This window comes from Mercurialis annua, linkage group LG3 (genome assembly GCF_937616625.2).
Source record: "Mercurialis annua linkage group LG3, ddMerAnnu1.2, whole genome shotgun sequence".
NCBI lineage: Eukaryota > Viridiplantae > Streptophyta > Magnoliopsida > Malpighiales > Euphorbiaceae > Mercurialis > Mercurialis annua.
In genome coordinates, this window is record NC_065572.1 from 868908 (window position 1) to 892346 (window position 23439).

The 23439-nt window shown below is 35.6% G+C and overlaps 5 protein-coding genes across 6 annotated transcripts; 4 read left to right on the plus strand and 1 right to left on the minus strand.

Moving 5' to 3' along the window:
* The first annotated feature begins 87 nt into the window (after window positions 1-87).
* On the plus strand, window positions 88-3709 carry LOC126674332 (probable UDP-arabinopyranose mutase 5). The gene is made up of 3 exons (XM_050368770.2): window positions 88-379; window positions 2035-2168; window positions 2384-3709. The coding sequence occupies exons 1-3, from the start codon at window positions 266-268 to the stop codon at window positions 3438-3440; spliced, it is 1305 nt and encodes a 434-aa protein (XP_050224727.1). The 5' UTR covers window positions 88-265; the 3' UTR covers window positions 3441-3709.
* An 856-nt stretch (window positions 3710-4565) lies between these two features.
* Window positions 4566-9028, plus strand: LOC126672038 (protein LUTEIN DEFICIENT 5, chloroplastic). Its single transcript, XM_050365928.2, has 16 exons — window positions 4566-4889; window positions 4972-5101; window positions 5289-5508; window positions 5594-5665; window positions 5759-5869; window positions 6354-6545; window positions 6683-6844; window positions 6949-7044; window positions 7115-7216; window positions 7418-7450; window positions 7529-7609; window positions 7693-7775; window positions 7869-8000; window positions 8158-8218; window positions 8338-8403; window positions 8516-9028. Exons 1-16 carry the CDS (start codon window positions 4763-4765, stop codon window positions 8702-8704), a joined length of 1857 nt encoding a protein of 618 aa, XP_050221885.1. The 5' UTR covers window positions 4566-4762; the 3' UTR covers window positions 8705-9028.
* Window positions 9029-9085: 57 nt separating this feature from the next.
* On the minus strand, window positions 9086-14205 carry LOC126672039 (sterol 3-beta-glucosyltransferase UGT80A2-like). Of its 2 annotated transcripts, none has more exons than XM_050365929.2 (15): window positions 13946-14205; window positions 13732-13864; window positions 12924-13102; window positions 12577-12819; window positions 11911-12022; window positions 11645-11815; window positions 11336-11399; window positions 11015-11072; window positions 10727-10904; window positions 10402-10532; window positions 10191-10293; window positions 9999-10075; window positions 9723-9770; window positions 9489-9638; window positions 9086-9352 (listed from the first exon to the last, which is right to left on the minus strand). In XM_050365929.2, exons 2-15 carry the CDS (start codon window positions 13862-13864, stop codon window positions 9176-9178), a joined length of 1824 nt encoding a protein of 607 aa, XP_050221886.1. In that variant the 5' UTR covers window positions 13946-14205; the 3' UTR covers window positions 9086-9175. The 2 variants fall into 2 exon arrangements, with proteins under 2 accessions (XP_050221886.1, XP_055960896.1); XM_056104921.1 differs by having other exon boundaries at window positions 13942-14205.
* Window positions 14206-15929: 1724 nt separating this feature from the next.
* Window positions 15930-21411, plus strand: LOC126671117 (uncharacterized). Its single transcript, XM_050364828.1, has 7 exons — window positions 15930-16172; window positions 16656-16851; window positions 17953-18678; window positions 18919-18974; window positions 19054-19364; window positions 19477-19790; window positions 19960-21411. The coding sequence occupies exons 2-7, from the start codon at window positions 16663-16665 to the stop codon at window positions 21205-21207; spliced, it is 2844 nt and encodes a 947-aa protein (XP_050220785.1). The 5' UTR covers window positions 15930-16172; window positions 16656-16662; the 3' UTR covers window positions 21208-21411.
* An 83-nt stretch (window positions 21412-21494) lies between these two features.
* On the plus strand, window positions 21495-23152 carry LOC126671120 (uncharacterized). Its single transcript, XM_050364831.1, has 2 exons — window positions 21495-21719; window positions 22343-23152. Exon 2 carries the CDS (start codon window positions 22346-22348, stop codon window positions 23081-23083), a length of 738 nt encoding a protein of 245 aa, XP_050220788.1. The 5' UTR covers window positions 21495-21719; window positions 22343-22345; the 3' UTR covers window positions 23084-23152.
* Window positions 23153-23439: the final 287 nt, after the last annotated feature.

The window sequence follows — 23439 nt, forward strand, 5'->3', positions numbered from 1 at the left end:
TGATTGAAACCAAATCTTAGGAGTATAAATGACCTTTTTTTTCAAATTAAATACTAAATGAAATAAATGAAGACGTGGACACGTGTGCAAATGGGATTATCCTGGTGATGAGCGAGATTGACGGAGATAATAACACAGCTCCGCCCTGGACTCCTCTTTTGGACCAATTCCCCCCTCTCTCTTCCGCCTTTCCCCGATCAATTTCATGGAAATACGTTAATTTAACCTTGTTTTTAATCTGTTATATATATAAGTGAAAAAGTGAATGAAAAACCCGCAATCGCTGCTCTCATTAGCAATCGACACTGCTGTTTTCAACCTCCCACACTTCTCTGACCTCTCTCCTCTCCCCGATCACATTCTCCTCGATCTTTTCGCGGTACCTTTTACCGTTTCTTTTTCGTTTTTCATATATATTTTGTATCTTTTCTCGTTTTATTGTTTCCGGTAATTTCAATTTTTTATTATGTAAGTTTGTGATTTTAGGGTTTGTTTTTACTTGATTTTGCTTATGTTATTATGTGTTTACATGCTTTGCAAGATAATCAGGAGCATAAGTGGAATTAGGAGTTACATTCTTGCTATAAATAGATTAATTTGAGGGATAGATGGGATCTATAGGAATGAATTCCTAATGTCTGTGTTTTGTTTATCATTTTCCCTTAAGATGTTATTATTAGGCTTAGTAGGGCATTGGTCGGATAACTACTTATGCTTTTATTACTTTATGAATTGAATTTTATTCATTCCTTTAAATGGGACAGAGTTATACAATTTTTAACTCATTCCAAATGAAGAAACCGATGACAAATTCACCATACTGTGTTGAATGCTCACCTTACTGTTTGTAATGTTTAACATTAAGTAGTAGAACATGTAATAAGCCTGTTGGGTGTGGCAATAGCTGATGCATTAAATTCTGATGTCCTTTTTGAATGTGGACCATTAGTTGAAGTTTATGTATGTTTCTCTTTGTGCCTTGTTGAAAGTGGGATTATCCCACACTGGTTGTGTGTGTGAATGAATATGTGTATATATATCGCTTGAGCATCACCACTTAGTACTAATTGATTTTAAGATGGAATCTGACATGCCTTTTAAGTAAACAAATTTAATTTGTAGCGTAACTACTTTTTGACGTAGTGAGCCCAGTTATTTCCTTGTAGTAGGTTCTGTAGTAAAATACTAAGATGAACCTTATTGTAAATTGTCCAATCTCTCAAAATAGCTCTTTGCAATGAAGGAGAGGGGGTTTCCTTCTCAGAAGCCTAATGTGCCAGTAGATTGTCTTTTTGTTTAAATTCTTTCTTGTCATTTACCATTTTATTTTTAAGTAAGAACAATTTCTCACCATTTTTTTAAAGTAGAACATGTAACATGCTGGACTTCATATGAGTTGGTTAATATTTTTTACTTATGGCACTTATGTCTATTAGATACCTGTCTCCTTTGTCCGTCCTTCTTTTCTCTTCCCCTCCCAGGGCTATGTAGGTTGCTCTATCATACCTTGTATTGTGAATCTATGGTACTCAAGATCTTTAAGGACTCAAAACCCTTATCAGGCGGCGGGCCTGTATCTTTGGGTTTGAGCCACAAGAGACTGTGGTGCGGACATATTTTGTATTCTTATTTGAGCAAGACTGGTTGCATTTTGTTTGGGTTATCAGATTGCTAACAAATCGCACATTTGATTCCCTTTTAATTTGTTTTGTGTTTGCCTATATACACTTAGTATAGTGTTTCAAGAGGATAACCCAGGTTTAGATGATGATGCCAAGTTTTTACAACCACTTGCACTTCAATCTATATGTCACTTCTATATGCTGGTTGAATCCCTAGCTGGTTCATGCCATGGGTGATGGAGTGCTTACTTTTCATCTTTCGCAGAAACAATGCCATCTTGGTGCTATATATATATATATATATCCTATACATGCTAGTCTTATTTTTTTTACTCACTTTCAATTCCTATTTACCTTATTTTGTTTGATCTTAGAATAGATAGTTAGTGACATTAGTTTTATTGTTGAATAGAGAACACTGAAAGCTGGGAAGCTGAATGAGAAAGTTCTGAAGCTCTTCATAGCAACTGGAAAAGAGGAAGTCCTATCAGTTATCCGGGCACTTAATATCCAACATGTCCTCACACCTGTCCTTCCTACCAGTGAGTCATATTTGAGAACTTCTATCCTATTTTCTAGAAAGTTGCGAGCTTAATTCCAGATAGTTTTGTATTGACATGTTGTCCTTTCCTTGTTGTAGGATGTTCTGACAAATTCTAGGAATTAATTGTGTGAGAAATTTAAAAACTTGAGCTAAGCAGCGACTGCTAAAAGGGGAAACCAACTCCTGGATCTGGTACTTTGTTCTTATAGCTTGGCAGGATGTCTGTACTTAACATCAGAGATAGCGATATTGACATTGTAATAGGAGCACTCCGCTCAGATCTCACATCGTTCATGAATGCATGGAGGGAAATATTTTCTCAGTTCCACTTGATAATTGTCAAAGACCCCGATCTTAATCAGGAACTCAATATACCCGAAGGTTTTAACCTTGATGTCTATACCAAGTCTCATATAGAAAATGCAATGGGCGCTTCTACATCCGCTCTCTTCTCTGGATACTCTTGCAGGTATTTTGGCTTCATCGTATCTAAGAAAAAGTACATTATCTCAATTGATGACGACTGTGTCCCGGCCAAGGATGACAAGGGTTTCCTGATAGATGCTGTGTCCCAGCATATTAGCAATTTGAGCAATCCAGCTACTCCTTTCTTCTTCAATACTCTCTACGATCCTTACCGCGAGGGAGCAGATTTTGTTCGTGGATACCCATTTAGTCTTCGAAGCGGGGTTAAATGTGGTCTATCATGTGGACTGTGGCTTAACTTGGCTGATTTTGATGCCCCTACTCAAGCACTGAAGCCAGCACAGAGGAATACTCAATATGTTGATGCAGTAATGACTGTTCCAACAGGAGCTCTGATGCCTATCAGTGGCATTAATATTGCGTTCGACCGTGAGACAGTGGGCCCTTGTTTGTTACCAGCTTTGAAGTTAGCCGGTGAAGGAAAATTCAGGTGGGAAACAATGGAAGATATCTGGAGTGGAATGTGTGTCAAGGTTGTGTGTGATCACCTTGGGCTCGGAGTGAAGACCGGTATGCCGTACGTGTGGAGAGAAGATAGAGGTAATGCCATAGAAAGCTTGAAGAAAGAATGGGAAGGGGTGAAGCTGATGGAGGAAGTTGTCCCGTTCTTTCAGTCCGTAAGGCTGCCGCAAACAGCAGTCACAGCCGTAGATTGTGTAGCAGAGCTCGCGACATCGGTAAAGCAAAAGTTGGGTCCGATAGATTCCGTGTTTAATCGTGCGGGGGATGCTATGTTGGAGTGGGTGAAGCTGTGGAGGGCATTTGGATCTGGTTCTTCTCCATTGTAGGAGGTAGTTCGGTTATGCTGCTTCTCAAATGATTCCATTTGCTTGGACTTTCTTCCATTCAAAAGTTTCTTATTGATCATTAACCTATAGAAGCTTAAGTTATGGGGGCAATAATAATTGTTTTGAGTGTTTTATTTGATACATTAATTTTGGGGATGCTTAAACTTGAACTTGTGATGGTGACTATTTCTTTTGTTTGACAAAAGCATTGGATATAATTGATTAGTGCTAGTGGATGTGGAATGCATAAGATAAGAGCATTTTATTTATAGTTGACAATTAATAGCAGATTTATTTTATGATATTTGATTAGCTGTTTTAAAGTATAGTTATTTTTATATAAAAAAAATAATGAAATTATTTGTTTACAAGAGAACAATTAAAAAAAATTAAAAAATTATTCAATAAATTAAATTAACTGCGGGTGTTTATAATAGTATATTTAAACCAAATACTCAACTAAATGTCAAATAATATGATTTCTATAGAAGTCAACCAAACCGCTCATTTTAAATTTCTCATTGGATTGTTGTAGTTGGAATAACATTAACCATCTTAAACATGTAAGTTTCACTTAAATTGTTGTGATTCCAATTTCCAAGTACTTCATTTATCCCATATAAATACATTTATTTATTTTTTAATTTCATAGTCCAAAACTATAATTTAATTATTTATTCACTTTATATTTTTATGAAAAAAGGATCATTACGCCCCTAAAGTTTGTCTGTAGAATTAAACGGGCCCCTAATTTTTAAAAAGTTCAAATATGCTCCCGGCGTCTTAAAAAGTGAACAATCATGCCCCAATTTTGACGTATAAATGAGACGTTAGTGGCCTGGTTGTTCACTTTTAGGATGTTAGGGAAATATTTGAACCTTTCTGGACGTTGAGTGCTTACTTGATCCTTGAGTCAAACTTTAAGGGCCTAAATGACATTTTTCTCTATTTTTGTTAAAATATTATAAAAAATAGTATACCATATTATTTTTCCAGTCTGAAATTGTCCAATACTTCAATTAACTCTACAATTATTCGCGGGACGGACCATTTTTTTACTATTTGTTATGATAAATGTCTTTCTTGGTATCTAGCCACAGATGGTCGTTATAAATAATAAACACTTGAAAAAGATTCCTAATTCTGTTTGTTAGCGGCATTACCAACTGGTTGAAGCCTGCATTATCATTAATGTCTGTTTCTAAAACACACACACAAACTCCATCATCATCATCATCCAAAAAATTCCTCCCTTTTCACTGTTATTTAGTACTACTAATTTCAGTTTATTACCAGTTTTTTTAAAGTAAAAGGCAGCAATAATGGCTGCCAATTTTACTCTAATTCAACTCCCATCACCCATTTCTAAGCACCATTCTTTACAAGCCAAATCTCAACTTAAAAAATTTAAACCCATAAATCCATCTTCGCTCCCCTCTTTCCAAAATGGTGAGCTGATTAATGGGTGTTAGTTGTTTTAGTTAATTCATGAAAAAGTTGTGATCTTTTTGTACTTTTTCTTCTTCTTCAGGGAGGTGTAAATTTGGTGTTATTTCATGTGCTTCTTCAAATGGAAGAGAGCCTGAATCAGGGGAAGACAAAAAACGAGCTGAATTGTCTAATAGAATTGCTTCTGGAGAATTTACTGTACAACAATCTGGGTATGCTGTACGGACACTTCATTCAATTAAGGTTTCCCGTTCCGATAAGGAACCTTATTTTTAACATAGGAAACCTTAAAATAACTTGTATCCGTGTCCGCACTACATTGTCTTTTGTTATTTTGTGTTTAGCTCTTTGATTTTGTGAATTGTGGTGTTGATTGTTTTGTTTGCGTTGTTTGACTAGTTTTCCATCTATATTGAGGAATGGTTTGTCAAAATTAGGGGTTCCAGATGAAAATTTGGAATTTCTGTTCAAGTGGATTGGTGGGGGGAGTGATGATTACCCTAAAATTCCAGAGGCAAAAGGAGCTATTAGTGCCATCAGAAGTGAGGCTTTTTTTATACCTTTGTATGAGCTTTATCTCACTTATGGTGGAATTTTTAGATTAACTTTTGGCCCTAAGGTTTGTTTCTTTCTGTGTTTTTGATGTGTTTATCAGTGTTTTCTGTTGTGGGATTCTAATTAAGTTTTTTCTTGTTTTTGTTCAGTCTTTTCTAATTGTTTCTGATCCTGCTATTGCCAAACATATACTAAAGGACAATTCAAAGGCTTATTCAAAGGTGTAGAAGATGTGGCCATTTTAAACATTTTCTTGTCTACAGTCTTCTTTTGGGGCTTATTTTCACTCGAGTCCCGTTTTACTCAACCTGCAGGGGATCTTGGCAGAAATTCTTGATTTTGTCATGGGGAAAGGACTTATTCCAGCTGATGGAGAAATATGGCGTGTGCGACGACGTGCTATAGTCCCAGCATTGCATCAGAGGGTGCATCTTTTATCCTCTTCTTATGATATGCTTCCACTAGCTTCAAATAGTTGATAGTCTTGAGATCATCTAAAATATGCTTATTTGTAAATGACTATTATTTAGCAGTAAAATAATTTCAACTTATGCCTTGTGCTCCGGGACTTCAATTCTCTGCATTTCTGATGATAACTCTGAACTTTTAAAAACAAAGATAGCTTGGAGATGTACATGTTATAGAACATTTTTGAGCTATTTTTCAGATTATCTGGATTGTTGAGAACACCATACAAAGTTTAAGTAAATTTGAAAATTTAGCTGCTGCTTGATGTGTATACCTTATTTAGACATGAAATATGGGACAGATAAGATAAGAAGAAAATTCTTTAGCAATGCATTCCTCCACTAGATAAAATAACTAGAAAGAAGTTCGAACGCTCCTTTAGAACCAACTTTTTAATTGGCACGCTTGCTGCACTGATTTTATTTCCTACTTGTTTTGTAGTATGTAGCAGCCATGATTAACTTGTTTGGACAAGGAACAGATAGGCTCTGCAAAAAGCTTGATGTAGCTGCGTCTGACGGGGAAGATGTAGAGATGGAATCACTTTTCTCCCGTTTGACATTGGACATCATTGGGAAGGCAGTGTTTAATTATGACTTTGATTCACTCACTAATGATACTGGAATAGTTGAGGTGCTATGACTTCTGGCTATCCTATCCAACTTTTTGACCAAATTTATTTTTTATGCTTCAAATATTTAATAGAATTTTCTATATGAGATTATTTTATATCGCTTGAAACATCTGTGTGTTTTCTTTGGCTGGAGCAGGCTGTTTACACAGTTTTGAGAGAAGCAGAAGATCGAAGTGTTGCACCAATTCCAGTGTGGGAGATTCCAATTTGGAAAGATATCTCACCAAGGCAAAGAAAAGTCTCAGCAGCCCTCAAGTTGATCAATGATATACTTGATGATTTGATTGCAATATGCAAGGTAAAGCTATCGATAATCAAAGTTTAGCAACAAAATTTTAATAAGTTCTTACAATTTCTAATTTGAAAAACTAATTATGTTGTTCTTGTTCATTTTCATTGCAGAGAATGGTAGACCAAGAAGAGTTACAGTTCCATGAGGAGTATATAAATGAGCAGGATCCTAGTATTCTCCACTTCTTGTTGGCATCAGGGGATGATGTATGTAAATATTTGCAAAGTCTCTGCTGATTGTTTAAATGAAGGTAAATTTTCTTACAAGTATTTGCAGGTTTCTAGCAAGCAACTTCGCGATGACTTGATGACAATGCTTATAGCTGGACATGAAACATCGGCTGCAGTTTTAACTTGGACATTTTATCTTTTATCCACGGTAATGTAGAGTTAAGGTTCATTATGTCGCCCGTGTTTTCTCTTCCATTTATCGTAAATAAACTATATTTTGCACTTGCATATAACAAGTAAAAGATCATCACTGCTGTATTGTCCACTCAATTAGACATAATGCTGCAGGATATGTTGAAATAGAGGCTACTAGATTTTTTTTAATTGTTTTTCTTTCTAATGGCTACAGGAGCCTAGTGTCTTGTCAAAGCTCCAAAATGAGGTAACTTAAGAAAGTCCCCGTCATAAATGTTGAACCATGCTTTAGATTTTCCTGCCATCTCATTCTCTTCACTTATAGGTTGATACAGTTCTAGGAGATCGATTTCCAACAATAGAAGACATGAAGAAACTCAAGTACACGACTCGAGTAATAAATGAAGTAAGAACCCGACGCTTGAATGTTCGGAGTAGTTAAATTAACAGATATGCATGTTAATGTAATTATTTACAATCTCTTTGCAGTCTCTGAGGCTTTATCCTCAACCGCCTGTTCTGATTCGACGTTCTTTACAGAATGACATTCTCGGAAAGTATCCCATAAAAAGGTTATCCTATAAACTTTATTGTTGACATTGTTTTTTATAGTACAATTCATTGTATGTTTATGTTATGTACTGATGTAAATCATTTTTGTGCAGTGGTGAAGATATATTTATTTCTGTTTGGAACCTGCATCGCAGTCCTCATTTATGGGATGATGAAGATAAATTCAACCCAGAAAGGTGGCCCTTAGACGGTCCAAATCCAAATGAGACAAATCAAAACTTCAGGTATAATATCAATTAATGCTGACAAAACTTCTTACTGTCTCCATTAATCCCAAATTAAGTTCTCAGTGCTCACCTCTGATTCTTCAGTTTCACATTAGTTTCCACAAACTGGGTTTGTAATTTGTAAATAACTCTGATTTTTTAATCTTTGTTTCAGTTACTTGCCCTTCGGTGGAGGTCCACGGAAATGTGTGGGGGACATGTTTGCTTCATTTGAGGTAATCTTATTCAGCTAACAGTTGAACTTATTGGTGGCTGGTGCAACTCCGGCAAGCATGCTTCTCCAAACGTGCGAATTTATGTTATGAGACCTAAGTATTTTTATTTTAATTTACAGACTATAGTGGCAACGGCCATGCTTGTTCGAAGATTCAACTTTCAAATGGCACTTGGTGCACCTCCGGTGAGTTAATTGCTACATAATGATTTCAATAATTTTTTACTAGACTCTATCTGTAAAATGCAAGAAAGATACCACCGTTTTCATGAAAATAAATGTTTCGACACGAATTCAGGTTAAAATGACGACAGGAGCAACTATCCACACAACAGAAGGGTTGAATATGACAGTAACACGAAGAATACAACCGCCGATAATGCCTATATTGGATACGCCAGTAGTAAAAGGCGATGCACCTGCAAGTGTTTCGAGTGGGGAACCTAAGGTTGGTCAGAAAGAAGAAGTTTCTCCTGCACATTCATGATTGCTATAACTTCCGGTGATCAAGTCACACAATCATCAAGAAAAGGATAAACATACAGAGAAAAGATAATGGGAAGCAGAAAATCTAGGAGAAATCTTTTTCGAAGTTTTTCAAGGTGTTCAATTTATAATTCTTGTTCTTTAGAGTTGTTAGCAAAGCAATTTGATTTGAAGGCTATGTTATTGCCTTCCTGTTTATACTTATATACAGGCAAATTCGTCTTCAACCTTGGCTATACCCCTTGTATTGTAACAAGCAAGGCAAAAAAACAGCGTAATAAACTGTTGAAATCTGTATAAATGGGTAATTTTTCTTTTCCGAACAGATTGCTAAGAATGTTTATGCAAAGTTACTGGACCAAATATTGACTAGAAAAAAATATCTGTAGAAACTAAAACTATATAAAACCAAACATCCTTTAGTAATATGGAAAAACCAACACATAAGTTAAAAGTAATTTGGAAATCAAACTCATCTTTTGCAACCAAAACAGCCTATTATCGAAGGAAACCTTGAACTTGCAGGTGGAGACTGAGGCATAGATTCGAGCTCTTTGTCAGGAAAATGTTTATAGAAGGCATTAACTGCACCTTTTACCCCATCTTCATTCTCCATAGACTTAGACAATTCGGTAGCACGTTCTTTCACCTGCATGGACAAGATAGCACATTGCTTTTAGTTTTGAAGCCCCCAAACAACTGGTGATCCCCATCGCCTGTTTTCTTATTTCTCTTTTTGGGGTGATAATTAAGGGAAAATCGAAGTTAAATCGATGAATGACTACCTTGTGATCTAGCATGAAGCTTATTGCGTCAACCAACTTTGCAAGTGAAAACTCCTCCACTGGGATAGGTGCCGGACCTACTCCTCTGGCATGAACTTGCTCGCCCCAGAAAAGCTGGTCTCCGAAGAAAGGTATAACGGTTGTAGGACACTGTTTCAGCACGTAGGTTGTTAACGATAAATTCTTAGAGGTAATCTGTTAGAACACTGGTCATCAAGAAAAGCACATTCATACCGCAGCTTTAAGACCAGCAGCGGTTGTTCCCGCACCCCCATGATGAACCTGAAAAGAAAAACGCCTAGATGAATCTATTCTAAGACTTTAAAATAAAGGAACTAATCATAAAAACCAAATATAAGAGAGACTGCAGTAATTGGATTGAGGACCAATGACAAAGTCATGTAATATTCAGGAATTCGACGCCATCAATTTCAATGGATTATAAAACTATATTATTTCAGAAACACTGAAACAGTTATAATAGATATATAGTGTTGGTTAAAATTTTACCACAGCCTTGCATTTTGAGAACAGCCAGTCATGAGGGCAGTTTTCCAGTAAGTACACAAAATCCTTGGATTCTACCACTGAAAAAAAGAAAAGTAAAGAGTATCCCTTCTTAGGATTAGGATTTCCTAATTATCGAAGAAATAATAAATTAAAATGATCTTCCATCTATTAAGAGAGTAATCAAACACTTACAATCACCAAGACCACCCCACCCCTTGTTAATGATGCCTCTCTGACCAGTCTTTTCCAAAGCTGTAACTATAATCTGAGTCATCTTCTTTGGTTCTTGAAGAGGCTGTTGCATATCAGGCATCAAACAAGAAATACATTATGCTCTTATTTGCCTGGATATACAAATAACCCTATTATTTCATTTTTAGTTGTAAACAGAACAAAAACTTACAAGGCTACCAAAACCAATATAAATCGGTGCATCGCCAGCTTCTAGCCACTTCACAAGCGATTCTGGAGGTTCATAATTTGATGCTAGATCAAGGAAGCAGAATCCAACAACATCAATCTTAGGTCCCCAATCTGGGAAATAGAATGGAGAAAACGATTGCCGGAAAGTCAAAAATCAACAGAAGAAAAAAGAAAAAGGGAAAAAAAGAAAAGCCATGTTTAATCCTTCAATTCAAAAGAGAGATCTAAATTGTCAAAAAAGTTCAAAAGAATATTGCAGCATTGCGAAATACGGAAATGACATCTTATTAGTACAAACAATTAACCTTTTGGTTTAGGAACAATGTGAGGACTCCATATATACCCATAAGGCATATCAGGAGGAGAGCTATAGTGTCCACTTAAATATGTGACAGGTCTTAACTTCAGCTTCTTCTTTCTAAATTCATTAATAATGTCTCTTATTCCGAGCCAAATCATTGAATCAACAATTTGATATGACAGCTGCATGATGAGGTTCATATTTATTAAGTTTTATACTGACCAATATAAATTACTTCAAGATGATATGAACCGAAAGAAATGAGAGCATAGAGAGGAAATAAAAATCTCACTTTGTAAGCAATTGGTTGCTTAACACGGGACAAAGGATGTGGAAATTCATTAGTAGGTCTGGAAAAGGGGAAAACATATCACCCAGAGTTGAATATAAATAATAAAGCATGCACTAATGTTCAAGAATAAAGCAAATCACGCTGAAAATAACCTAGTTTAATTTCATTTCACAAAGATGCACAATGCAAAAATAAGAAAAAACGGATTTATTAGTACATCAAATTATGAAGATCATGATGATAAAAATAAAAATTATCACAAATCTTGTGAACCAAAAGCATTTACAGCATTAAGATTATCGCAAGCAAAGAGAGACTTACGTCCAAGGCATTGTGAAGACTATATGAATAGGTATGTTCAGTGCCTCGGCAACATGCGTATGTCCTGCATACGCATTCTCAATATTAGAAGTATAAAAGAAAAGGAGACAAGAAAGAAAGCAGTCTCATACATCATAACCAACAAAATCCACAATCGCTAAAATGTGATAAACCGCATACTAGAAGATGCAAAAGTACTTTGATTTGTAAAAAAATCCCTACCTACATTAGTATAAAATTAAAAGCACCAAAAATGGAGAAGCTGAGTGTCCTACAGATAAAAAAAGGTAAAAGATGATAGGATCTAACCATACGCTGGAGGATTGGCAATTATTGCATCTGCTTTAAAAGGAACATTTGTATCAGGGTCAGGATCATTGCATGCGGGAAGTAAAGAGAACACGATGTCCCTTATTTGCTGCCTCTGAATAGGTATCTCAGAAGGTGCAGAAGGCAAGAAACCTTTATTTTTGACCATGTCTGCAAAATAGAAATATAAATATATAAATAAAAATTAATGATGAATTAAATGTTGGGTAAAGAAAGTACTTTAAAACAAAAATCAGTAAGCTTACAGCCAGCAAGAACTTTTGGATCTCCACCAAGAGGAAAAAACTCCAATCCAGCTGTCAAAACAAAATCCTTAAAATTTGAGTGGGTTGCCAATCTAACCCTGTGACCATCTTCCTGCGAGTAAGTTTTCTTCGCCATCAACTCAAATTGTCCATACTAAATGGCACTTGAACATCTTCTTAAATAAGACAAACTAAAGAGTAATAAACTTAAAGTCTTAAACTAGTAACAAATCATAAAGGTTATTTCCAATAACGAACAAGGATTTTGGTTAGATCGGCTAAATGCGCTTATGCAACACTGGTTTGAATGCGAACATTGACATCGACATGAATTCATATCACACGTGACACAACACACCGACTCCATATTTCTCTACCATTTTAAGCTCCAATACAATTCAGTTGAAAGCTGATCTTAATCCATCAGCAAGTTAACATTCTCATAGAAGAACACAAGCCATAAATCAATAGATTGCAGAATAAAACATTATCCAGAACAAAAAACTAAGAGGGTAAAGGGTAAAGAATTAGCTTGTTGTGCAAAAATGCATCTATGAGGCAAGCATAAATGACAATAAGACAGTAAGAAACAGAGCGTCATCCAGTAACTGTGAGCAATATATGTATAATACTTTCCTAGATGACTTAAAACCGAAGGAGTGTAACCTGTAAGCGTTTTCCAATGGCAATGAATGGCTGTACATCTCCCCGTGTTCCAACGATAAGCATTACTATTTGCAGAGGAGGTATGACTCGGAGCTCGGCTACATCATAAGGCTCCTGATCAACACATTCTTCAGGAATAGGGGGTGGAACAGTATCCAGTACTTGTGGTTTAATATCTTCAGGAACTTCTAATTGTACAGTTCCATCATCTTTCACATTTGCAAATCGATGAAACAATTTGAGCTGAAAAAATACATAAACGAAGGAACAAAATTATAAAAATGTTAAACAGACTACCAAAATTAAGGGACAAACATATACTAGTTACTAAATGTAGTAAAAAAAACCTTCTTTCTAAAAGGAAGTGTATCATCAAACAATTTAGTAGCCAATTTGCGTAGCTTGTAGCTGTCTAATTGTTTACTCAGACTTTTTGGCTGAGTGTTACCAGAATCTGATTTTGAAGTAGTTGATGAAGGTGATTCAATAGACATGCTTTGTTTAGATGAACCACTGTCCACAGCTCCTGAATTTAAATAATTTAAAATTATACTAAATAAAATTACACAAGCACAAAAGAAAAATAAATAAATATGCATGCTCTAAACAGATATATTGAACTAGTTCACCTACTAACATCGAATTTGTGTTTCTCATTTTATATAATTGGGAAGGAAAAGCGTTTGGGGGAGATATTACTAGTTCACCTACTAACATCGAATTTGTTCTTTTTTTATATATTATTAGGAAGGGAGGGCGTTTGTAGGAGAAATTACACTCACGGCTATTGCACCGCGCTTATACTATTTGAACTATAGTTTATTGATTATTGATAGTATCAACAATAATTGCATATTACTAATGTGTTCAAGAAAAACCAAATTCTAATAAATTACGTGTGTGTAATAAACATTTAATGTTCTTATAATTAATCACATTAAGGCTAATAAAAAGGTTTCATTTTTAAATATTGCGGAATACAAATCAACTCTAGAAACGCCGCAACCGTCAAATTTCACAGGGGGTCCCACTCCGTAACCGCAAGTGGGTCCAGAAATCATAAGCACGTCGCCGTTTTCAAACGCGAAATTGACCGGCAAGAACTCAGACTGGCCGGCATATATAAAATGTAGCAAAAAGAAACAAAAAAAAAACCTGAATTAGAATCGGAAGAAGCAATGCCATTATGATTATGATCGACATTAATTCCGCCACCGATATCAACAGAATCACCGGAAGAACTCCGTCGGCTACGATGATGATCACGGCTAACCGGCGACTCTGCCATCTGAAACGGAAAATGTAAACAAAATTAATGAAAAAATGAAGCTTTTTCTTTACTTTTCTGAGAAGAAAAATACCCACCAACCTGTAAAGGTATGAAGAATGAATAATGTACTATCTGCTCAAATTCAATTTCAAAGGAAAAAAAAAAAAGCGAGGGGACGCGTGGAAGGTGGAGGGGCCGGACGTTTTTTTTTGGTTGTCGGAATGTGTCGCCGTTTGGTCTACTTTCCGACAAGGAACCTAAATTTCCGAGAGGTTATGTTCGGTTTAATTAAGGTTGTTAATTAAACTGAAATATAGGGGAATGTAATCATTTGTGAAGCTATGATTGACTGTTTAGCTTATATTTAGGGGGAAAACACAACAATCTCCAATATTAGTGATTAAGATATTTAGTGTATAAATATTGTAATATTCTTCGCTAATTACAGCATTTCCACTTCATTATCAACTTCAATTACTCATTTTTTATTTAATTTGGTACTTCCTCTTTTGGAAATAATATCTTTCACTTAATTATAGGGTGTTAATTTATTTTTGTTTGGTTTAATTCTCCTTCAATTCATTTGATAAAAATAATGTTTATACTTTATTCTATAGAATTAGTTAGAATTATTTATTAAAACTATATTAGTATTTGATTTTAAATATTATAAAGATCCCATAATCATAATCAATTTTTTTTATGTAATCATTCATGTCGGAGTTTTCGAGGTTTAAAATAAACATCTTTAATTGCTTAATTTAGAAGGTAGTATCTGATAGTTATTTAATATTGAAAATTATTTTTCAGCATTCAATTATTATTAAGTTGATTTGATAATGCAAACAGGACAAAGTGTTTATATGAGATGCTTTGTTCATGGATCCATACAATTAGGGGTTTTTGATATTTGGGTGCCTCATAGGCACCCAAATTTTCATTATTGTGCCTCTTTTGAAATTAATTCCAAAAGAGTGCCTGAACCCACATGTTCCGCATTCTAAAAATGCGGAACATGTGGGGTTCCGCATTCCTAGAATGCGGAACATGTGGGTCCAGGCACTCTTTCGGAATTATTTTCGAAAGAGGCACTGATCCGGAAATTTGGGTGCCTTTGAGGCACCCAAATATCAAAAACCCTACAATTAGATATTAAAAAATAAAAGATTATATGAAAAATAAACAAGATATTTCTAACATTTGATTGGTAGAATTACGAATAATACATAAACCAATAGACAAGAAATTTGCTAAAAAGGCTATAGAAGGAAGTGGGGATTTTAGACCTAAAAGGGGCATAATTGATTGTCGTACCAAATATGAGGGGCAAAGTAGGATCTTTTCCCTTGATTTATAAATGGGCTGAAGTAATGGATCAGAAAGCCCAATAGGCCAACTGCTGTATTGAGTATTGACCCATAGTCACGAGACCTGATCCTCAATCTGACCAACACAAGCGTCTCCAACGTGCAGAGTCAACTAATTACAAATCGGGTCCCACCCTAACAACTTTTATGTTTATCTCTTCCACGCTCAGTTACTCGCGTGCAAGACACCCAAATAATGACCTGGCCAAAATTGATGACAAGTCATCTCTCCCACGTGCCGAATTAACACCTGTAAGAATAAGATAATCAATAAGTGGGACCCGCAGACGCTAATTGTAATCTACTGATAGATAGATAGATAATGAGAGAATGTTAATGTGAAAAATAAAAAAATTAGAAGGCAAAACCCATCTTTAGGTCCCCATGCTTTATCATTTTTTCAAAAAATCTTTACTCTAAAAAATTTATCTTTAAAATCTTTATATTTTTTAAATTTCGATTTTCATACCCTTTTGTGTTAACTGGTTGAACAGAAGTACCAACAAGTACAGTGACTGAAAAGATAATATTCTCGATATAGGGGTATAAAAAATCAAAATTTGGCAAGTGCGGGTACTGAAAAGATAAATTCATTGAGATAGGGACTTTTCTAATAAAACGATAAAAATACAAGGGTCTAGGGACGAGTTTAGCCTAAAAATAAAGAAACGTTTCGTCTCGGTCGCTGACAATTAAATGCAACCTTCCAACAGAAACTGGCAAAAAGAAAAGAAAAGCAAAGCTCACTGTTGCTTTAAATTTTAATTTTTTCTTAAAAAAATTGGTTCTTTATTGTTTTGTTTTTGGAGTATTTTTATTGCTCTCTAGAAGTGGAACAGAAGATAAAATAGAAGTTTTTTTTAGATTTTTTTTAACTTTTATAGTTGAAGACTGAGCAAAGCTAAAACCGTTCTTGAATTCCACCGGCGGTTTTGTGGACTGTCATCTGTAGTTTTCAGGTTCGCTAAATTTTTCATTTGTTTTGTTTAGATAGTGTTTCTTGGATATTATAGTTATGCTTGTATGAATGTGTTTTAGTCTGGTTTTTTAGTTTTTCTTTAGTAGCTTTACTGTTTGATTCTTGAAGATTTTTATGAAGAAACTCTGATTTTTTGAAGTGATTTAAGTAATGAGGAACTAGGAGGAAAGAAAAGGGTAGTAGAATAAGGATAAAAGATATGTTCTTTGGATGAGTTTAATGTTTTTTGTGGATAGATAAATTTGTGGTAGTGTTTCTTGCTTTCTTGGTTTTGTTATGTACTTGGTTCTTTTTTATTTGTTGGTTTTTTTCAAATGCTGAAGTTTCATAGGCTAAAGGTTAAATCTTTGCTGGTGATTATGGTGTAAGGAAGGAGTGAACTTAGCTGATTTGTTCAAACCTAAAAAGTAGTTTCTTATGAGGAAAGATTTTCTTTAACACTACAGTTTTTGCCTAATTGTAGAGCTTCAATGCCTAGTAGCAAGGTTTATCTGACTTACAAGAGAAAACTGCCATCGACGAGAACTGGCATTACCCATGAAAATGGGTGCCATGAATCACTTTCTGAAGAACCAAGTGACACTCCTCTGACTGCGCCTGACAATCATGATGTAAAAAGTCACCCTGATGTTGCAGGAAATCAGCAAATAAATGACTCGGTGAGTTTGCTGAACTTTACAAGTTGCTTATAATCGATCAATACCATCTTATTTGGCGTCTAATGAGATATTTGTCTTCTATTACATTTCTATTAGATTGTTTTGTATTGATCTTGTTTAACGTCTAAGGAGATGTTTTGTCTTCTATTACATTTCCATAAGATTGTTTTTTTGAATGATTACAAATTTGTTAGATTTGTAAGTTAACTGCGAGTGCTGGCTTCACCTAGTACGCTTATGGCATGGTATGCCGAATGCCGTGGCTTTCAGTTCATTCTTGGTTGCTCTTCTGTGTATAGGTGGAAAGGAATGGAATTATTTGATACTGTGAAAGTACAAGGAGTTGTTTAAATCTCATTTGTTACTTTTTATTTTGAGATTTCTCATATGTTACTTAAAACTAAAAAAATTAAATTCTGAGGATGAGTTTATGTCATTATAGAGTTTACAGATACAGCATGGTTGGATCCAAGCATTTTGAATGTATATAATAAGATTGTGTTTGTCTTGAAAGATTATTTAGGCTTATACCATATCTTATGTGTCCTATATTGTTTTCTACTTTGAAATTAAAATACTATACGAGCGGATGAAGCGAGCAACTATTGGAACTTAATTAGACTGAGATTTCATCCTCTTATTACTTTTTTACAGTTATTTTTGATAAATTTATAATTTTCTGTACATGCATAACCCAAAAACTTGAATTGGGCTTTCACTCTTTAGCTTCTTATCAAAAATCAAAAGTAACTTGAAACAATTGATGAACCTTTATGTTACTTCTCATGGATCAAATGTTTTAACTTTTGCAATGATGTGTGTCATCTTATCTCTTTTACAAATAAAATTTCCTTTCTGTTTTTAAGTCCAATCTCATAGGCATTTCTGCAAACAGATATCAACATTCATGCAGATATTTCCTGGATGTACCGCCAATTTCTTATTGAGGAGAAAAGTTCCGTGTCATCTGTGTATTGATGCATCCCATAAGAAAATATACCTTATTGGTTTTTGTTTTCAGTTAACAGCATGGCTTTTGGATTATCTTATTAAACATTCACTGACTCTCTCTGTCTCTTTCTCATGGCTGTGCATACATAGTCCAAGGATACAGTTTGTCGTGAAAGTATGACCTGTAGCTGTAAATTACAAAACGTTTCTGCACTTCAGCCAATCCTTGAATCCAGCAGTCTAGAAGCAGCGAATCACATTGAAAGGTCTGATGTGAAACAAATGACTGCTAGATGTAATTGCAAATTACCTGGACTAGAGAGCCCTAAGAAGGAAACGTCAGGGAAGGAGAAGACAGTGTCTCCTTATCTTGATTCATCACTAAAAGACAAGTCAAATCTCACTCATGTTTGTTCGTGTTCAGTTTTGAGCATTGGTTCCCCAGAAAAATTAAATTCTCAGTCAACCGGGACCAATAACGGGAACAGTCTGGATGTTATCAGCTCAAAGGTGTCTATTGAAATAAGCTGCATCTCTGCATCTGATGTTGGTTCATGTTTGAATCAAGTGCCAAACTTGGAAGGGACGTATTCACTCTCTAAACATATGTCGATGGACAGTCTTGGGCAAACGAAGTTGACCACTCCGTTGATTACTTTCAGTCGAAGATATAAAAGAAGAAAAGGAATTGATGAGAGTGATGTAAAAATTCCATCTATTGAAGAGAAAGATTGCTCATCTTTCACTAAATCGAGTATAACTGCCGGGATTGTTGTGTCCCATAAAGTCTGTGTGGATGATAATAATTCAGCAAATGTGGAGCTACCTGGAAATAATACAGATTTGAGGAACATGTCTCCTCAAAATCAAGATCATGTATAATTTCTTTCTTTCTGCAAAAGATTCTTCTTATATTTGTTATATTGTTCTGGCTTTTAAAATCTAGAAACTGAATGCTAAGATATAATACTAACTACTAAGCTGTACATGGGTACTCCTTATCAACCTATTACTGGTTGTGATGGTATTCCATTAGTTTTAGCCTTTTAGGTGTTAATGCATTTCAGAAGGTTTTTGGAGGTTTTTATTAGTCATGTGTTACTTGATTTGTGGCAGATAAAAAATGTTAACTCTGCGCACAGTCATGCAGGGTCTGCTTCGGAAGCTAAGATGTAAGTTGACTTTAAGCCTGCAAGTTATAGCTCAAGTTGGAACATGAATATTGTGTAACAGATTCATTATCCTTTACAGTTTGATTAGTGAAGGAGACTTATGTCATGTTTCTGAAAGCACATCCAAGAACGGCTCATCTTTTACGGAACAAGAACAGATACCCGAAATTGCCATGGATGCTGAAGAAGCTCCTCTAGATAATGGTTTGCAGATTTCATTAAATGATGAAGCTATAGATCAGTGTGATGCCATAGTAATAGATGCAGAGTTGGAAAAAGCTAAAAATAGAGATGGCTCTGAACTTCTGTCAAGTTGTGGGAAAGCAACAATAGTTCCTGATTACCTTAGAGAAAGGAGTCGACCCTGTTTGGATCTGTCTGCTACTCCTGGTACAGTTTGTTAAATTGTCCTTTAAATATGAAAAACTAGGTATAAAGTTGTAGTATCGTCTTCTGGTGTTCAAATATGACTGCTAGATATTTATTTTATCTCCTTTTACAGATTCTTGTGGTACATTGGATTGCAATGTCCATTTAGATGTTAAAAAGGAGCCTGTACATGCTACTTCAGAATCTCTTCGAGACTCGATGGACTCTACTAGCAGAAGTTACACAACTGTTTTAGATCTGGAGTCTGCTCCTCAATTAGCAGAAAACATGAATAAGACGGCTGAGGAATGCTTACCAGTTCATTCAACAAGGGCTCTTAGTGACGCATCAATTTGTATGGAAGAAGCTGGTTTCAACTCAAAGGATAATGGTGAAGCTTGTCCAGGATTCTCCGTGGACAATGTATCAGAAAAAAAATGTCTGCAGGTAAATTTTTCCTCATTGTATCACTTGCCAGTTCTGATTGTGTTTTCACAGTGGTAGTTCTTATATGTTAATTTTCTCAATCTCTTCTAGATTTTGTAATTTCATATTTAGCACATTCTTGAAAGGTATGATTTCCTGTTTAATGATTTTTTATTCTTTGAAATTCCAGCTATTTTCTGAAGAAAGGATTTGTTTCGACTTAGCAAAGCCAGAAATTACTAGAAGCATGGTTTTAGAAGAAAAGGAATCACTTAATTCAGGAAGAGGCAATAATCAGATAAGACAAACTTCAAGCGGTTCTATATTAGAATTGGGTTTGTCCCTGCCAACAGAGTCGAATATGGGCAACTGTTTTGAAAGATTATCCCTCCAGTCACCAGTATGGGACTTCGGCAATAAAATCAGAGACTTTGTCCCGGAGGCAGTGCATCAGTCATCTTCTAATCAGACAGCTCAATTTCTGAGACATAATTTGATGCTTGATGGTTTCTTAAGTCGATCAATTTCTTCGAATGCTCAGGGTGGTTTTCAAGACAAGTCTAAGCCATATACTACCTTATGGTCAGAAGAAGAACTGGATTTACTTTGGATAGGTGTGAGGAGACATGGAAGGGACAACTGGCATGCCATGTTAAAGGATCCAAGACTCCACTTTTCTTCCTGTAGGACAGCAAGGGACCTTGCTGAGCAGTGGGAGGAGGAGCAAATTAAACTGCTGAATAATCAGTGTTCACAATTTAATTCTCCATTAATAGACGGCATTTATATAGACCATACAGGTAGCTTCCCACGTCCAAAGGCAGGAAAGTGGCGACGAAATGCTATGGAGGAGACTAGACTGTCACTAGGAGATGTATATGCTCGTAGATTCTCCAAGAAGCGACGTTGCAACACAGAAGAGCTCCGTGGGCCTGCTACTTATCCAAATAATGCACCATATTCTGAGTTGCAGAGCCAGATGTATGCCAAGAGCTTATATGAGTCGGGTTTCATGACTCTACCGAGGTGTGATCCCTTTCTAAATAACAACCCTTTTGCTTCTTTGGCATCCTCGGCTAATTTGCCCACCTGGATACGAGAAGTGGTTAATACTCCTCCGAGGCCAATGAGTGCATCTATTCCTTCTACTTTTTTACCCGCAGCTCATCCGGAGACAAAACGAGTTGCCACACAATGTCCAGACCCTAGTGAGCTCCACTTTAATGGACTCGAGTATGGCAGTCTAAAGGGCCATGATGCACAGCTATCAATTAGTGCTCATTGTTCCAACGTAGTAGTAACGGGAATAAGACATGGAAAAGGTGATGATAGGATGGAGATTTCAGGTCTTACTGACAAACCAGACAACTTGATCATTATTGATAGCGATGCATCATCTGAGGAGACTATATCTGATGATAATACTAGGAGGCTCTAGCTTTGAGGATGTTCATGTCTTTTGTGTTTAAATGATGTGATTAATGTCTACTGTACATTTTGCAGTCCACCAATTTGTAACTAAATTCTCCCATTGATGCTTGCACTAGAACAGAACAGCTTGAGCTTAAGGGCCATTTACTAGATTGGCCTTATCTCTGTATTTTTGCTTCGTTAATGAGACAGGTCAACTTTAACCCCTTGATTTGTGTTGTTCCTTTAACATTTAAGACTTCAGAAGTCTTATTTACCTTTTCTTTTCAACTTTTTAAAAATCTTATAAAAATTAAACAGCGTCTGTCAATCGTGCTCTGCAGCAGAATTATCATCTGAGGATTTTGGTTATTAAATGCAAAATCAGGAAACTTTGTTGCCAGAAAGTAGTAAGAAGAATTCTGCAATGTCGGCAATTTTCAGGTGCAAGAAGCTTGTATAATCTCGAAGTTACTATATAAATCAGTGCAAATATTAGGCTGCAACATAAGCAGCTAATTGTGGACAAGCTATGAGCAGGTAACTATGAAAGTCTGAACCATCTTGGATATTTTTCTGACTCATCATTGTATTTTTTTGATTATGTTGCTTGTTTAGTTTATGTCATATAGAAAATAATATTTTATTTGCAAGAGACTGCTATCAAGCTGGCAATATATCAGGACCTAGCTAAACTATGAATATATGAAAATGTCTAATTTTTGTTTTTCTTGCTTTGTTTTGGCACAGAGTGACCAGCAGGATAAAGAATGAATAGTTTTGTTGCATCTGCTCGGTTTCTTATAAATTTAATATTATACATGGAAAATGAGGATGCTATAATGAATTTTAGTTTTTAGTATCTTGTTTTGCCGTAAAAAGAAGCAAACTTGTTTTAATGTGTCAGATTTAACTTAAATGGAAGAATAGCAGAAAATGGCCAAAATTGATGTTCCTAGTTTCTTTGTTGGTAATTCTAGATTTTATCCAATACACATAACAAGGCATGATCATAGATCATAGAATGAAAACTCCTAGGTTTCTATGAGATTCTCTGCATAAGAATTATCACCACCTGAATTTGTATTTTGTCTTCAAACTTTGATTATAAGTAATGCTAACATCTCTCCCTTTTACTCTCCCTCTGTTTCTTCTGTTTCAAGGCAATGAGAAGGGTTCTGAAGCTGGTGCACCCTGGAGGATTTATCGAGCTTCATCAAAAGTCGATTTCAGCTGATGAGGTTATGAAAAAGAATCCTAGACACTTTGTTACGCGTCCAGACGTGTTCAGATACCCTTGGATTGTGGTCAGGCCTGAGTCAGTTTTGAGTCCTGGTAGCGTGTTTTACATTGTTCCATTTCATACTATTCATGCTTTGATGCATAAAACCCTTTTTCCGAATCAGAACCAACTACTCTTGCAGCAACAGGATTTAGTTGATTCTTCTGTTGAGTTAACATATTTTCATCATTTTCTGAAAGGGAAAAGTTTTGATTCATCGCATACACGAACTAAAGTAGATTTCAGGATTGATAAGTGGCCTGATGATGACATTTTCCCCAAGTGTTTTCTTGAACCAGATCATCACCACTGTCAAGAATCTGTAATTAAGTCTCGTTTCGAGCTTGAACATTTTGATGATTTTCGTAAGGAAACACATTTGGTCGATCCTTGGGGTACAGCTTGTTGTTACGGAAGTTACGATGAATTTGAGAGGGAAGTTAACTCTTCCATCGAACCAATTAGACCTTTGTTTCCGTTGGATATTGCTTCAAGTGATGTATCCATTGATGGGTCAGTGCTTAACAAAAATTCAAATGAGAAGAAGTTGAAATCTTGTTTGAAAAAGGAGAACCTATGTAGATCACGAGGAACTACAGTAAGATTTATGCTTCCGAAATGAGGATGATGAATCTTGATAGCTTCTTGTAATTACTTCCATTTCAAGAAATCTTATTCATTTTCTCTTTTATCATTGCACTAGATTAGGTTATTATAAACTTCATGGAATTAGCTCCGGTTAGGATTATGTAGAGTATTCGCATTTCATTTCCGTTTCCGAAAATGCTTATATTTATAACCATTTCTGTGAAAAATAACGTTTCACCGTGTTCTGTTTCGGTATTTTTCTACTTCAGCATTTATCATTTTCATGCAACATGACTGCTAGTTTTCTTGTACAGCTGCTGCATTGTGTCATCAATGTTGTGCGTTCAAAACAAAAAACAAGTCATCATGGTAAGTTATTAGAAAAAAAAC